At 37.9% G+C, this 16,700-nt stretch overlaps 6 protein-coding genes across 6 annotated transcripts; 4 read left to right on the forward strand and 2 right to left on the reverse strand.

The window, feature by feature from the left end:
- Positions 1–178: 178 nt before the first annotated feature.
- On the forward strand, positions 179–569 carry EV154DRAFT_415241 (uncharacterized protein; the record flags this gene model as incomplete). Its single annotated transcript, XM_051595649.1, has 2 exons — positions 179–270; positions 329–569. The coding sequence occupies 2 exons, from the start codon at positions 179–181 to the stop codon at positions 567–569; spliced, it is 333 nt and encodes a 110-aa protein (XP_051460833.1).
- Positions 570–3,331: 2,762 nt separating this feature from the next.
- EV154DRAFT_560372 (uncharacterized protein) lies at positions 3,332–4,560 on the reverse strand (the record flags this gene model as incomplete). The annotated part of the gene is made up of 4 exons (XM_051605608.1): positions 3,332–3,777; positions 3,839–3,865; positions 3,930–3,968; positions 4,245–4,560. 4 exons carry the CDS (start codon positions 4,558–4,560, stop codon positions 3,332–3,334), a joined length of 828 nt encoding a protein of 275 aa, XP_051460834.1.
- A 911-nt stretch (positions 4,561–5,471) lies between these two features.
- Positions 5,472–6,614, forward strand: EV154DRAFT_549117 (uncharacterized protein). Its single transcript, XM_051604850.1, has 6 exons — positions 5,472–5,529; positions 5,609–5,642; positions 5,698–5,743; positions 5,804–5,922; positions 5,985–6,272; positions 6,335–6,614. The coding sequence occupies exons 1-6, from the start codon at positions 5,492–5,494 to the stop codon at positions 6,464–6,466; spliced, it is 657 nt and encodes a 218-aa protein (XP_051460835.1). The 5' UTR covers positions 5,472–5,491; the 3' UTR covers positions 6,467–6,614.
- On the forward strand, positions 6,610–7,391 carry EV154DRAFT_498689 (uncharacterized protein). The gene has a single exon (XM_051600388.1). It carries the CDS (start codon positions 6,814–6,816, stop codon positions 7,105–7,107), a length of 294 nt encoding a protein of 97 aa, XP_051460836.1. The 5' UTR covers positions 6,610–6,813; the 3' UTR covers positions 7,108–7,391.
- A 640-nt stretch (positions 7,392–8,031) lies between these two features.
- On the forward strand, positions 8,032–11,513 carry EV154DRAFT_90228 (uncharacterized protein). The gene is made up of 7 exons (XM_051607832.1): positions 8,032–8,367; positions 8,464–8,541; positions 8,613–8,670; positions 8,748–8,929; positions 8,995–9,023; positions 9,107–10,399; positions 10,471–11,513. The coding sequence occupies exons 1-7, from the start codon at positions 8,047–8,049 to the stop codon at positions 11,354–11,356; spliced, it is 2,847 nt and encodes a 948-aa protein (XP_051460837.1). The 5' UTR covers positions 8,032–8,046; the 3' UTR covers positions 11,357–11,513.
- EV154DRAFT_542426 (ribosomal protein L4 domain-containing protein) lies at positions 11,509–12,593 on the reverse strand. Its single transcript, XM_051604522.1, has 3 exons — positions 12,465–12,593; positions 12,304–12,355; positions 11,509–12,224 (listed from the first exon to the last, which is right to left on the reverse strand). The coding sequence occupies exons 1-3, from the start codon at positions 12,507–12,509 to the stop codon at positions 11,578–11,580; spliced, it is 744 nt and encodes a 247-aa protein (XP_051460838.1). The 5' UTR covers positions 12,510–12,593; the 3' UTR covers positions 11,509–11,577.
- Between the last annotated feature and the right edge of the window lie 4,107 nt (positions 12,594–16,700).

Raw genomic sequence — 16,700 nt, forward strand, 5'->3', positions numbered from 1 at the left:
AAAAAGGTCATTATTTTAAGTCACCGCCACTGTGACTTTTGTTTGCTTTTTAAAAGGGTGAAGGGGGGATCCCTAAAATCTGTTTACCACCCTATCTTTACACAGATAAAAAAAAAAAAAAAAAAAAATGGAAGATACACTTGACCAAGTTCGCCAAAAATGTGCTCTCCAGTTAGACATGTACCAAAAATGTATCGAAAATTACCCTCACAGTTGGGATAAAAGTTGTATGCAACAAAAAAAGGCTTTGACAAAGTGTTCCGAAGACAAGTAAAGTTACGAATATACACACTATGTAACATTCACTAATATACGTGGAATAATGTAGTGTGGGTATTTTAAAGTTTGTCAAGGAGCGTTGCTCTCTTCAAATCAACAACTATGATCGTTGTTTAGGTGCTAATGCTGAGAATCCCGAAGAATGTGTTCAAGTATTAAAGGAATTGTATGTGTGTACTGAAGCTACTTCTATCGTCTACCGTGAAGAAGAACAGAAAAAGAAGCAAGGTGCGGAGAAGCCTGTTGCTGCTGCAGAAACACCTGTCAACACAGAGCCTGTAAAGAACTAGATTTTTTTTTTTTTTATTCAGCACTATAGAAACAAATAAAAACCGTGTATATATACGAGTGACAACTCTTTTCTTCGATTGACAGCTTTACGTAGACGATGTTTAGATGATTTTATTTTCGTGAATGGTGGAAGAGTGGATAGACTGACTAGAGGTGGACATCCTTGACACCCTTCTGACTGTATGTATCGAACTGCTTTCTTCCTTTTCTCAACATGTATTCTATTGTCGCAAAATCAGACTTTTTCAAGTTGTGTTCCTTAAACTCTCTGCGAATAAATGCATGAAAACGAGGCCTTGATTCCTGTTAATAATAAAAAATTGACAGGTTAAAATAGATTTTTATTTGGAAAGGAGATAGATTGGGGGGAATTACACAATTTTAATATTTTACCAATGGCTTATCTCGGGCAGCTCTAAAACACTGTCGGTAGAAACTGACAACTTCGTTTTGTAAACCTGATCTTTTCAGCGGTGCTGGCATTATTTATGTGGTTCTTGAAAAAAAGATAAAATAACATTGATGGGGCGGTTTATGCTTTACCACCCCCCACTTTGTGACGTATCTTTTTTAAAGCGGCTCTTCTTTTATTTAAAGGCACCCATCAAAAATTAAAACAAATCGTAAGCAAAAAGAAACATCAAAAAAGAAAAAATGAACGCCTCATTTCTATAAATATAAAGTATCGACAAACTCATCTTTCTGCTTCTGTCACGCAAAGTATGATTATTAATATAAATTGTATTATTACATATGAACCGTGTTCTTCTTGGCATTTTCACTTATATTTTTAAATTCTATTTTAAGAAAATATGATCGAAAGCTTTTTCCTACTTCCATGTGCAAATGTTTACTTTTTGACTGCTTCATCTTGAGCGTGCTTTGTGTCAATAGTGGTCTGTGCATTTCTATCCATGTCTTGACGCACCCCATGACCCTTTTTATGAGAGTATAGTAAAGTTCAAACAGTTCCTAACACAAAAGTTACACAAAATATAATATTGTAGTACATGTCTTTGGTCTTTATACAGCAGCTCTCAGTAAATTACTCCAAGACCATGAGAAAACATAATAATGGATCTACTCTCGTGTGGCAACTTAGTACCAACTAATGCTTGGGTCGCTCTTAACTTTATGCAAGCTATTTACGTTATTTTCTGGTCTTTGTACTGACTCTGTGTCTGGATATGAATTCTTAATTTCTTACATAATTGGCTTCAGTGCACTTTCGAAAAACACTACTGGCTATGTTACCATATGCTAAATAGAATCGCGAAATCGCTTTATGTAAATACGCGTTTGGTATTAAGTTTGGAGAATTTTGAGACACAAAGTCTTTGATTTTTTAAAGATGCATGATTGATTGTTACTTTTTTATAGATACTTTTGCGTGTTGTATAGCCACTGCTTTTTGTTTGCAATCATATGGTCTTTTTACGCCAAAAAATAGATAAAAAAAGAAATAGGTAAAGTCTACATCTATGTTACTTTTGAAGCTACAGTATGATCGGGTTTGTTTTCCATAAGATACGCTTACTGCTAGTAATACACCGTACTACTGAACACTGATGAACTAAGTACCAAGTTCAGCGTTACATGTATGTGTAAGTCCGAAGCTGTCTGCTGATGTTTCTTTAAAGGTTGACTTGGTCTCAAAAGGTAAACGTGCAACTAATGTTATCTACTTGGGAATAATAAGCAAGTCCATCAAAACGCCAGACTTCTTGGAACGTGGATAAAAGGTGAGAATCAAAGAAAAATACACTAAAAGTTTGTCATCTCATTTAATCAAACTATTTATATTGAAGATATGGTGACCTCAGTATCCTGCATATTGACGATCCTGAGGTTTTTAAAATTATGTTTGAAAGTTTGACGTATGAACATTTTAATTACCTGGATTTTTCTTTTTTGAGCAACCCACCTGACGTCAAGCTTTCGGGAAGTTAGTGAAAGCCAATTAAGTTGAATTAAAAGTTCCACTGGCACATCAGACAAGATCAATGTGCTGTTTTTATAACGTGGACATATTAAAATGGGATTTCTGGATGTTTTTCATCATCACATACACGAATCAGGCAGTTTGTAGGTGCTCAAATGAAGAAGTCCCAATTATATGTGTAATGTACTTTAACTACAACACAGATTATCTTTGAAGCTCTCACTATATGATTGAGAACGAAGAAATTGTATCATAAAACGATCGTACAGCAAGATCACATGCCCAACATCTCTTTGGCAATTTAAGTCATTTACTGAAAGTAAACCGGCTCTCTTAAAATGAAAGCAGGCGATTATAAATCATTGTAATTGATTTGTAGCAATAATAATAAGAAAAATCAGATAGAAAAGCCTTTTTAAATGTGCAAATTGGGAATTCAAAGTGCGCATATCAGTTTTAAAGGGTGTGCCAAGAGTTGTAACTTGTATACATCTTTGTGAGATTCATTTCATTTTACTACTACTTCAACGGGTAAGTGATGCTTCTGCTATTTGAATGAAAAGAGTGGTCTGTGCATTCCCTTTTATGTCTCGATGCACCCCATTCCTTTTGCTGATAATAATAGTAGAATTTAAAAAGATGAGAACACAAGAGTAACACAAAAAATAATAACAAATTTATTATTGTTATTTTTATTTTTATTTATAGGATTTTTGTCTAGATATGAAAAAGAAAGAAATGTAAGAAGGATGAGATGATAATTAAAATTAAATTGTAAAATGTGTATCAAACACTAAAATAATTGATATTTTTTTCCATCTAGTAGCGACCAGGCTGACTAGTAGAAGTGATGATGGGATCTTTACTAAGGTTGGTAGCTGAATTATAATAGCTATATTCTCCACTGATACCCCGAGCACCGCCCGACATTTCGGGTGAATGAACACTATGGATATCATCCGCTTGAGGATGGAAACTCTCGCGATCACTAGCGCGACGATTTCTTCTCCATCGTGTAAACAAGAAGAATCCAAGTGCACCCAATAGAACGGCCCCGCCGATGCCACCGACTACACCTCCAATAATCGCCTTGTTTTTGCTACTAAGGCCGCCTTCTGAACTACTATCAGGTGTAGATGTGGGTGTCTCGACCATCGTGCTGGGTTGTAAAGAGCTTGTGCTAGAAATAAAAGTTTGCGTAGGTGTCGCCATCATGCTACTGGTACTTGTAGGCAAAGCAGATGTCAACGAGGCTTCAATATAAGCTAACGATCATTGTAAGTATAAATGTATTTAAAGTATAGAGGGTCATACTAAGTATTTTACCTGTAGATGTAGGATAACTTTCATCAGCTAATAAATTGTGATTAATAACAAGGTACACGAAATAATTTTGGTGATTATAAATGTAACTTACTGGTGGTGTAATCATCGATAGCAGTTGTGGTACTATCATCTAAATAAAAAAGAAGGTTAGAGACTTTTGCAAAGTATTTAAAGTACATTCGTTTCTCTCTTTTGGAAAATACACTGAGTTTTCAAGGGAACCCTCGACTTTTTAGTGCAAAAAAAAAAAGTCATACACGTGTCACTGACATTTTTTGTTTGCAGAAATAACCGTACAGTGACATTTCCTTATAAAAAGTACGAGACCGTGATACAATGAAATAGCCTGGGCCATTTCCAAAAGAAAGAATTGTACATGCTATTTTTTTTTTAATTTTCTCCTTACCATTGTAATCGTCATCTGTAGGTGTTGCTTCCTCATTATAATCTGTGGTGGAGGTTTGTTCAGGATCTTCGGTAGTTGTAGCTTCATCGGGATCCTCTCCGTTGTCAGGATCATCAGGGTCCTCTTCATTATCAGGATCCTCTTCATTGTAGTCTGGATCTTCGTCGTTGTAGTCTGGATCTTCGTCGTTGTAGTCAGGATCTTCATCGTTGTAGTCAGGATCCTCGTTAGAGCCATCATCCTCATTGGTCTCTTCAGGGTCGGATGCATATTCATCATTATATCTCTGACGTTTCTCTAATAATTGAGCAGCCATTTTGTATGTATTATATATATATATAAAAGAAGAGTGAGAGAAAGAAAAGAAAGTAAGGAAGATGAAAAAAAAAAACTTATATTATTCTGTCACTGGGGAGAGCGGACATTTCACATGTGTTTATTTATAGCGTCGATCCCCCTAAAAACAAAAAAAAAATGTGGTCTTTTACCCAGAACAAACATTGGACGATGGATTTTTATATGATATCATTCACACACACATTCTCTCTTTAGTATGATATTACACCTTTTTTTTTTTCCCCACTGTGAGCCTATAGAAATATTAATTGTCTCTCTCTTTTTTCTATAATTTCTATTTAAACACCACTTCCAAAGATACTTGGTAGAACTAAGGAACAATAGTTTTTTTTTATTCCAGCTGTATTGAACAAATTGACAGCTAAAGGGGCTTAGGCTTGTTTTCGTTCCCTCAAATATTTTTTTTCAGCTGCTAAAACAGAGTGACACGTTCATGACAACATGTTGTCATCTGTAATTGAAAAAATAAACGTGAGCCGAGAGATAAAAAGAAAAGATAGCAACCCTTCTTCTTTTTTTGTTATGTGTAAAATTGATGTTCAATTTACATTATAGGATGCGACTCAAAACATAGACCCCCATGCAGAATTATAGGCTCCGCCCATTGACACTTATATTCCCGGTAACTACGTGCCTACACAAAAAAAAAAAAGTATGCAGGGAAGATGTTTCATAGATTCCCAGGCGAGAGTTTCTTATTTTTTGCTGCTGTTGTGAATGAACATGCGCTTATAATTAAAAAAGAGAGAAAATGAATTATAAATAGAGGATTTGTTATTTTTATCATGTTACACATCACTTTTTTGAGTTAAAAACAGAAAAAAAGTTGATTTATTTGTTTTTTTTTATTCTTATTCTCTTACACTTATCTTTTTTTTTTTTTACATCATATGGGACTGAACAATTGTTGCTTTTGTATTCCGTTAAGGTAACAAGAGATCTAACACCCTACACGAAATAGACAGCTAAAAAAAAATAAAAAAATTAAACCCCTTTCTTTCTTTCAGAACCGGTGTTACTGCGATCGCCGTCATTTCATCTGTAAGTTATGCTTTTCTAATGGCATTCGTATAATAAACTAAACGTAATCACTCAGGCATTTTATGTAGCTATACTCATATGGTTAATAAAAGATCGCAGCAGTAAGTTATTATCAGCAACAGCAACAAAAAAAAAGCACATCAAATAACATGTAAAACAAGTCATTTATAGTTTCCCGCAACAAGACCTATCAGCTGCGTCGGCGGTGTTCTGGACAGCCGTCTCCGTAGTCGGAGTCTATGCCGTGAGTTCGCTATTTGGTGTGATTGGTGGAATTACAGTGAGTTGAGAAATTCCCGCTTTATATAGCATTTGCTAAAAAAAAAAACCAATGTAAAATAGCAAAACAGAAATATGGTAAACATATTCCGATTTCTTTATTGGGCTATGGCTGTATTACTCTTGCTCTCTTCTGTGGGTATTTGGATTGTCATGATGGTGAAGAAGAGCTCGATTGTGCTTGGATGTCAGCAATATCTCACCGAATTAAACACAGCCAATTCACCTTATTCGGCCGTTGTGTTGCCTAATGGTACTAGTACGAGTCTTTATGCCGACGATTGTGCTTCTGCTACAAAGCAGTTCTTGATTGTTAGTGGTATTATTATTTTGGTGGGTAACTTTGTGCAGGTAAGCAATGAACAATGATAAATCCAACCATAGACTGATTTTATCCTTGTGATTTACCATAGATCTATTTTGCATCGACCATCAATGCGTATGCCCGTCGACTCAAGGCGTCGGGAGGCGGTAGTGCAGCGCAACATCATAAACTACGCGATATGGATGACTTTCCGGAAACCTCCAAAATGACGGTTTACTAATTTCTTTAGATCTTTTTCTTATATACCTGCTTTTTGCACACGAAAACATGCACACGTGAATCCTATTTTTATTTTTATTTTTCGCTTCCGAAATAGTCCCACTTTTTAATAATAAAAAAAGAGTTACCCTGGCTTTTTCTTTTCTTCATCCTTTTCTCTTTTTTTTTTATTTCAACAAAAATCATTGAATTAGAGGTCTCTTTATTACCAGTTTCTAACATCAAATTCTCTTGTATATATAATCAAAGCTATTTTCACTAATACAATATATCACAAGCGAGACCTCTTTTTCAATTGATTTCTCTATCATACCAATACACTCTTTCCCAAACAAAATTTCAATAGTAATGACCAACAATAACAACCAAAACGTCTCGATGGAGGAGGAATTCAGAGCTGAAGAAAGTTACTTTTATGAGTATGACCAAGAAATGGCTGAAGCAGTAACAAGAGCAGATGAGGAAGACAATGATCGTCAACAGAAAGAAGACGATGATAGTCTCCTGAGATTAATTGTGGATGTACAATGCTATCTCTCGGAAGCTCCTACCGACTCTCCACTCTTTGCACTTCAATACAAAATGTACACTTATCTCAAGCAACGTGCCTCTGAAATGGGAATGGATGTCACATCCATCTGAATATTAATGACTTTATATATATATATCTATGCCCTTTATTGAAGGTGCTATATTTTTTTAACCCAACAAACCCAAAAAAATAAGAAAAATATCTCACTCTCCCATAAAAAATAACAATAATAATAGTAATAAACCCGTGTTACTCCAATAACACCCAATGGTAACGCCGCATAATAAGCCGTCTTTCCTCCCTTCTTTTTTATATTTTGCATAAATATTACTCACGAGTTTTCTCATAAGGTTATTTGCAAACACTTGTATTTATTAATTTTCTTCTAATGACCCACGAGTTTGGTAGATTCACGAGCAACGTGTGTGTTGTTTGTGAAGAAAGGGGGGGAAAAAAGGGGAGAGGGTTAACTAGGCTGATCGCGTACTAACAACTCAAAATTTCCCGCTATTGTTTAGTGTAACTCTCATCATTCTATAGTTTGCGGCTTTAAAAAAAAAGACTTGCACAAGACCTGTTTTTGTAATGTGTGTGTGTGCGTGTGTAATCTACTACCTTCTTGCTGTCTACAAGGTTTTTTTTGACACACGTCTTTACAACTAAAGTGACGTGTATCACGTTGTCTATGACAATGAATATTCACTCTATGCTCCAACCTAGTATTTTGAATTTTCAAGAGGTGCATAGGAAGAATGAATATTGATATGAGAGAGAAAAGTAGGGGATCATCTGTGTATGCATATGTATATATATATACATATATATACAGATGACGCAAGTTGAGCAATAGAGGGGAATGTTTAATAGAGATGCACACAAATATTTAAAACGGCCAGTTAAAATTAAACAAGCGATTGGTGGTCCCCCATCAAATGAAAATCGACCCATCATGTACGTCACGTAATTTTTTTTTTCAAGTAGAAAAATAAAAAAAGTTGCCAATTTTTTTCTTTTTTTCTTTTTATTTTAACCAAATATAAATAAAAAAGATGTCTTGGGATCCTAATGCTGGTGCTGACTTTCAGTCAGAGGCTCCTCGTTCTTCTGAATACGAGTCTCGTCCTCCTCGTCCTGAGCCCACCGAGGAACAGTTACAACACAGAAACTACGATTGGGCTTCTAATCGCGCTCGTTATGAATATAACGAAAATGCTGTTGATGACCAAGGTATGGCCCCTCGTGATTCTACTTTGGAAGCAGAACTCTTTGAAGAAAACTCTGCTGAACAACAATCTCAACTCGACTTTTCCAAGTATGAAAAGATTCCTGTTCGTGTTGAACGTGGTAGTGCTCCCAACCCCATCAGAAGTGTAAGTTTTTATTTATACATAAAAAAAAAAAAAAAAAAAAAAAATTTTTTTATACAACATAAACATTAAAACTTTTTTATTTATTTATCTATATAGTTTGAAGAGGCTGACTTGAACCCTGTCATGAAGGAGAATGTCCGTTTAGCACGTTATACTGCTCCTACACCTGTTCAAGTAAGTACACCTAAATATTTTTTATATATATATTTCTGCGTGTCAAAACTGACATGTGTTCACATGATTAGACCTATTCTATCCCAATCGTTACTGCCGGTAAGGATTTGATGGCTTGTGCCCAGACTGGTAAGTAAAAAAAAAAAAAAAAAAAGTGTATTGATCCGTGCTAAACACTGGATATTAATATCTATATAACAATATAGGTTCTGGTAAGACTGCTGCTTTCTTGATCCCTACTTTGTCTGCTCTCTTCACCTCTGCCAAGCAACTCCAAAAGCCTCGTCCTGCTCCCTATGAAACCAGACAATATAAGGCTGAACCCCTTGTTCTTATCATTGCTCCTACTCGTGAACTCTGTTCTCAAATCTTTGATGAATGTAGAAGAGTAAGTTTTGTATTCGTTTTTAATGTAGCATGCACGTGTATTTATCTCTATTTTATCTCTATTAGTTCACCTACAGAAGTTGTTTAAGACCTTGGTAAGATATATAGACAAATTAAAAAAAAAAAAAGAGGGAGTAAAGAGTTTTATCCTAATATATTCTTCTTCTTATTATTATAGTGCCGTTTATGGTGGTGCTGATTCTATGGGTCAACTTCGTCAACTCGAAAGAGGTTGTGATGTTTTAGCTGCTGCTCCTGGTCGTCTTATGGATTTCATTGGTCGTGGCAAGATTGGACTTGAAAGAGTTAAGTATCTTGTTCTCGATGAAGCTGATCGTATGTTGGATATGGGTTTCGAATCCATTATTCGTAACTTGGTCACCAAGAACGGTATGCCTGCTGACAGACAAACCCTTCTCTTCTCTGCTACTTTCCCCAGAGCCATTCGTTCTTTGGCCCGTGATTTCTTGCGTCCTGACTATCTTTTCTTGAGAGTTGGTCGTGTCGGTGGTACTTCTGAAGCTATTACTCAAAAGATTATGCATGTCGAGGAAGATGAAAAGAGAGAAGCTCTCCGTACCTTATTGAACTCTCAACCTCCTAGCCGTACCTTGATCTTTGTCGAGACTAAGCGTTCCGCTGATAGTTTGGATCATTATCTCTTCGAACGTTCTTTCCCTTCTACCTCTATTCACGGTGATCGTACTCAAATGGAGAGAGAAGATGCTCTCTTAGCTTTCAAGAGAGGTAAATGTCCTATTCTCGTTGCCACTGCCGTCGCTGCTCGTGGTATTGATATTCGTAACGTCATGCATGTCATCAATTACGATATGCCTCAAGATATGGATGAATACATCCATCGTATCGGTCGTACCGCTCGTGTCGGTAAGCCTGGTTTAGCCACCTCTTTCTATAATGATCGTTCCGAGCAATTAGCTCCTCAACTTACCAAGTTGTTAAAGGAATGTAAGCAAGAGATCCCCGACTTCTTGCAACAATACATCTCTGACGATACTACTTGGGATGATGAACTCGATGATAATGAGGTTGAAGCTCCTAGCTATGCCGGTCAAGAGTATGTCCCTATGGAGAGAACTGCTCCTGGTGCTCCTCAAGGTTATAACAATGCTGAAGGTACTGGTGCTGCCGATGGTGCTTTCGATGGTGGTAACACTCGTCCTGGAGATTGGAACTGTCCTGAATGTAGTCAATCCAACTTTGCTTCTCGTTATGAGTGCTTCAAGTGTAATGCTGCCAGACCCGAAGGTGCTGGAGGTGATGCCGGAGGTGAACGTCGTAATAACTCTCGTCCTGGAGATTGGGATTGTCCCGAATGTAGCCAATCTAACTTTGCTTCTCGTTATGAGTGCTTCAAGTGTAACGCTGCTAGACCCGAAGGTGCTGGAGGTGATGCTGGAGGTGAACGTCGTGAACGTCCTCCTAGACGTGATGGTGATTGGGATTGCTCTGGGTAAGTTATAAAAGAGAGAGAGAGAGAAAAAAAGGGGGAGAATGTAAACTAATAGTAATCATTATTATTAGTTGTTCTGCTGTCAACTATGCTTTCAGAACCGATTGCTTCAGATGTCATGCTCAAAAGAGTGAAGAAGGTGGCGATAGCGGTGCCTATGGTTATGATCAACCCGCTGAAGATACATCTGCTACTGAAACCGCTAACTGGGATTCTTCTGCTACTCCTAGCTGGGGTGGTGCTGCTGAAACCTCTGCTCCCGCTGCTTCTTCCGGTGGATGGGGTGGTGCCGAAACCGCTGCTCCTGCTGCCTCTTCTGGTGGATGGGGTGCTTCTGAGCCCGCTGCTGCCGCTCCCGCTGCCTCTTCTGGTGGATGGGGTGCTCCTGAGCCTGCTGCTGCCGCTCCCGCTGCCTCTTCTGGTGGATGGGGTGCTCCTGCTGCTTCTAGCCCTGCTCCCGCTCAACAACAACAACCCGCTGCTGGTGGATGGGGTGCTCCCGAAGCTGCTGCTCCCGCTCCCGCTGCCGCTGGTGGATGGGGTGCTCCCGCTGCCTCTACACCTTCTCCCGCTCCTGTAGCTGCTACACCTCCCCCTCAACAAGCTTCTGGTGGATGGGGTGCTCCCGCTCCCGCTGCTAGCCCTGCACCTGCCGCTGGTGGATGGGGTGCTCCTGCTGCTTCTAGCCCTGCTCCCGCTCAACAACAACAACCCGCTGCTGGTGGATGGGGTGCACCTGCACCTGCCGCTGCTCCCGCTCCCGCTGCTGGTGGATGGGGTGCTCCTGCACCTGCTGCTGCTGCTCCTCCCGCCCAACACACTCCTCCCCCTCAACAACAACAACAAGCTCCCGCACCTGTTGCTGCACCTGCTGCTGGTGGATGGGGTGAACCTGTTGCTCCTTCCGCTGGAGGTTGGGGTGAACCTCCTTCTGCCACCAATGGTGCCGGTTGGTAAAATCCTTACTATTAAAAAAAAAAATTGGCTGGACGTTATTGAACTTGTAGATTATTTGCGTACTTTTCTTTTTTGTTTGTTGAAATGTATATTTTGACAGAAATGAAACTCTCACACTCACACAATAAAAAAATGGAAAATTTATATATTATTTTTCTTTGTTTTTTTTCTTTTAATAATAATGATATTTTTTTTTTGTACAGGTTTTTTCTTTTCTTTTCTTATTCGGCCTTGAGAGCTTCTTCTAATGTCTCGATGGCGCTCTTTTCAATAATCAACTTATCATAGGTCATCAAGTCCAAAACGTTAGTCTCTTCCACATGGATGACTTCACAGTTGGGAATGTTACGAGAAGCTAATTCAAGGTTGAAACTACAATCGTCAATCACTACCAACATTTTGGATCCGTCGTAAGAAGCTTGAATGATGTCTAAAAGGTCGCGTGTCTTGGGAGTTTCGAGATCTTGAAGCGATTCAACCACGATGAGTTGATCTTGAGCATATTTAGCACTCAATGCCACTCTCAAACCCAATTCTTGAACTTTACGAGGTAATTCGGTACTGTGATCTCTAGGCTTGGGACCGAATGCGATACCTCCACCAGTGATATGAGGTGCCTTGTTATCACCTTGTCTTGCTTTACCACGACCCTTTTGAGGAGCCACTTTTTTACCACTACCACGAATGTCAGAACGGCTTTTAGTGGAAGCTGTGCCTTGACGCATACCATCGCGTTGCCAGACAACCACACGGTGAAGAATATCTCGACGAATGGGTGCTCCAAATACACTCTTGTCAAGTTCAATGAACGAAACTGGTTCATTGGTCTTGAAATCACGGAGGAAAGCTTGAATCTTTGTGGGGAAAACTAATTTTTGACTTTTTTGTTTAAAAAAAAAAAAGATTCTGGATATATATAAAAAAAAAGGTGTATCTTTTTTTTTTACCTCTAGGTGTGGTTTCGACAGCTGAAGCAAACGCTCTCTTAGGAGCTGAGGCCTACAATGAACCAGGGTGCGTTATTAAAACCAGCGTTTTTTTTTAAATGTCATTGATAATTTCTTTTTTGTTGACAGCTTCGTTGTAATTTTAATTCTTTTCTTCCTACCTTTATTAAAGCAGAGGCATTGACAATGGACTTTACAAATGACATGTTGTGTATATAAAAAAAGAGGGGTTGGAAAGACAAAAAAAAAAAAAAAATATCAGAAAATTGTTGCCCCTCTCACCAAGGGTATTTCTCCAGTTTATACAAGTCACAGATTTTGGCAGGCCCCTTTTCTTTTTTTTTTTTTTGACTTTTCTCTCATGCAAATTAAGCTAGATGTCAGTAGTTCTATGTCAAGTCTTACTGTAGATTATCTTGAGTTATTTAAAAAAGCCTAAAAAATGGCAACACCAATCATCAAATATATCATCACTTTCTATTGTTCTCTTAACTCGCACTTCAAAGTAGAATCCATGCCCGAAAATTTAATTTTTTGGTATCTACGTGGAGATCCCAAAAAAAAAAAAAAAAAAAAAAACATTACGAGTGTGTGTTAATGGTTTTAATATTTTATTATAGTATAAACGACGCTTAAATAAAGCAGTATTGTTATAAAGACACTGACGAGGTTACAGCTCTGTAGGATAGATCAATAACGGTGTCTCTTAAAATGGATCATTTACCGAAGCGGAGAATCAGGTACGCCAGTCATCTTTTGTTGATCCGTGCACATTTTCTACGGGCAGAGGTCATTACATTAAGCAGCCAAAGAAAAAGAGGCGCTGTTGTTGATGGTAACCAGCATGTTTCTTTGATTATTGGGGACTGGATATATTTATACTTTATTAAAACATAAAAAAATATTTAAAAAAATACTTATAAAAAAAAAAGGGGGGGGATGAGGATGAGGAGGACAAAGAATGAGGTCAGGTTTCTGCTGTTAAACAGAAAAAAAACACTTATGCCTTTGTAAAATCAAGCTTTCTACAAGCTCTCTTTACCCTGGGATCATTTATGTTTACCCTTGACTTGCCTTTGGTTTCTGAAACACGCACAGGTGAATGGAATGCCATGGTTTTAAGTGGTAAAACAATGTCATCAGCAGGAGGTCGATTGACAATGCGGGCGGCTTGATTGAAGAAGGCCCTCAATGTTTTCGTAGCACAATTGGCTGTTGGCAATGAAAACATGTCGTAACAATGTTTGGGCATCTGATTTTTGTAAGAAGACCATCCCGTAAGAGCTTACCGTTGGATACAGCAAGGGGATCTTGAAAACCCCAACCGTGAGGTAAAGAAAGGGAATCGTTTAATAAGCCGAATAACCAATCGATAAACGTAACCATAAACATGCTCCGTAACATAAACAGAGCATACGGAGCCTTTCAATAAAAAGTCGGCTACGACTACGTTTTTGTAACCTGATGTGTTGATCAGGTAGGTATAACGAGTCCTTTGGTAATTTAGCGAACTTTATAAAATTACCGGACACAGTACGACCACAGCGCTTCGCTTCCAAGGTCAAAAGGAGGTGCTTCTCGCGATTCGAAACTATGCTGTATTAGATAGGCGAACCGATGAAGTACGCGAGACGCCTCTTCATCGGCATCGGGTAAGTTAAAGTAGCTAACAGCTTCAACTTCTTCCAAGACCTCTTCTTCTTTTTCCAGAGGGAAGTAACACTGTTTACAGCAGGATTGCACTGTAAATAGCTGAGATCAGACTGTAAATGGCTCACCGCAAATGCCATCATCAATCAGCAGGGAGCCACTAAGTGCCAACTCCTCACGTTCCTCCAGATTCTTAAACAGTTTGGCCTTATCAATGCATTTCTTTCGGTATTTTAGGAATGATTTCGACACATTAAACCCCGACGGAAGCTTCCAGAATTCTGTAATCGAATTCAGATGGATATCATATACGCCTTCAGTTGTCACTAAAAAATCAAACATGTCTTCATCCTCCACGGGACCAGAATCATCCGATGGAGCGCCTTCGTCAACGTAGGAGTCGGTAGAAACATCTGTCATAAAAGCTGGATCATTCGAATGGTCTTCGCTTGATACGCTGTTTTTTGCTTGTTTGTTTGCTAAACTACTTTATATTTCTGTTAGAAAATATTTATAAAGTGGTCAGGGCTTAAATATAGATTTTACGTGGGAATATCGTCAAAAGAATACGATCTGCGCAGTTCCGAACCAGCTTGTAGAGAACAGTGAGCCGCTGTCTTGTATCCATCTGTTTCTAGCTGTCTCATCTGCTCATCCAAGGCAACTTTGGCCCAGAAGAAAGACTCAAATGTACTTCCTTTCCAAATGTTAAAATCGCGCCTTAACTTTGCTTGCCATTCGCTGTTCTTGAAGGCGTATGACTTCAAAATGTCATTATAACGCGTGTTTGCTTTGTCTTTCTTTTGATACCCGAATTTGGTTGCGAAGACTTCTAATGATAAATTCTTAGCGTTATCTAGAAATATTTAGACCTCTGTATTTTTTTTTCAAACGTATCTTTTTTATATCACTTACAGCAATTCCGGCAAAGACCAACACGCCAGTATGATTACACTAATTTATAGTGTAATCACAACCATTTACAGTCTGTCCTTCCAGTGGGTTAGTACCCAAGGACCCAGCCTAGGAAGGGACCATCCTATAGCAAAGACTAGCCGTAGCCGTAATATCTCAAGAATGGCGATGTATCTTCCATATTATTTTGAAAAAAAAAGAGCCAAACATTTAGTGTTTCTTGAAAAAACCAGAAATTATTATATTCTGATATTTTAATTTTCACTCAAAGAGAGAAGAGAAGTATGTTAAAGGAAAAGAAAAACGGAAAAAAAAAAGTGTGTGAACGCCATGTATTTGTAAGCTGATAAACAAGAGCTTATGTCAGGATGATTTGACTGTTTATTTTAGGAATTTATCCATAATGTTTGAGCCTTTACTTAAAATGGAAACATTTTCAAATACCCCAAGCAAGGCAGGAACTTGGTAGCTTTTCAGTAGTATCATTGATCATTCTATGAAGCTCAGATGACAGGCCATGTCAATCGACGTAAACGTTTTTCTTGAACTTATGAGCAGACCATCACGCAATTCTAAGAAATACGTTTGAAAAAAAATACGGAGGTCTTCCTCTCTGTCATTTTCGTTTCGAAAATGACCTTGGTCGCACTTGAAAATAATCATCCTTGGTCTCACCATAACATCAATTACGCCCATGTAAACACGGGACATATACAAGTCACTCAACAAAAAACATATAGATAGTTGTTTTGCATGGAGAACAAAAATAAAAAATAAACCAAAAGTGATACTGTTAGAACTTGGATACCACTTTTATTTATGGACGAAAAAATATAATTAAAAACGTATTGAAAAAATGTATTCAAAAAAAGGTATTGATGGTCTATGAGAAAAAACTATGGATATTTATATACAGAACTGGGACAGTTCTAGGGAGAATAGTAAGCGCCTTATTGGATCATGATGTAATAATCTGGTGATAGTAAATAATCAACATGTCTTTAATTTTAGCCCTTCCATACTGAGTATATAAATATTAGTCAGAGGGATCAACAGTTATAACATCAAATGACAAGAGTAATATTTGTGCTCAGGTTCTATTAATATTCTATAGTCCAGGCCCATTCGATTGTATTGCTTTTGCAGAATAAATATTTACTCGCCACAGGGATGTGCCCTGTGTACAGACTCCAACGGTAGGATGAGAACAAGTGGGGTAATGCGTGATTCATGATTAACTTTTATATTTATTATCCATCCATAATGTGATGTGACAATTACTTTATTATTATATCTATGATATCCTCAACAATAGTACATAAACAAGAGAAAATTGAGCATTTAATAAAGGATTGTGTTATATTTGATTAGAATTATTGTCGATGATTTCAACCAAGGCTTGATCTACTTTGCGTATTAGTGATACGCATAGGCGAATGAAATGCCATGGTTTTGAGTAGCAGAACAATGTTATCAGAAGGAGGACGATTAACAATGTGGGCGGTTTGATCTACAATTGCGCTTGATTGTTTCATGGCACAAATAGCTGGTAACAATGATGACATTTCATAGCGATTCTTGGGTATGCTGAGTTTGGTGAGAAGAACCATTCTATAAATGTAATCGTAAACATGCTCCGTAACATATACGGAGCATACGGAGCTTTTCAATAAAAAGCCGGCTACGACTACGTTTTTGTAACCTGATGTGTTGATCAGGAGTAGTTCATACAATATATACGAGTAAAAGATGAAAGCATATACTTCAGTTGTCGGGATTTCGCAAGATGCGGCATATCATCTAAAAACTTATAGACATGATCATATTCTACC

This window comes from Mucor mucedo (assembly GCF_025094135.1).
Source record: "Mucor mucedo strain NRRL 3635 chromosome Unknown EV154scaffold_17, whole genome shotgun sequence".
In the NCBI taxonomy this organism is placed as follows: Eukaryota; Fungi; Mucoromycota; class Mucoromycetes; order Mucorales; family Mucoraceae; genus Mucor; species Mucor mucedo.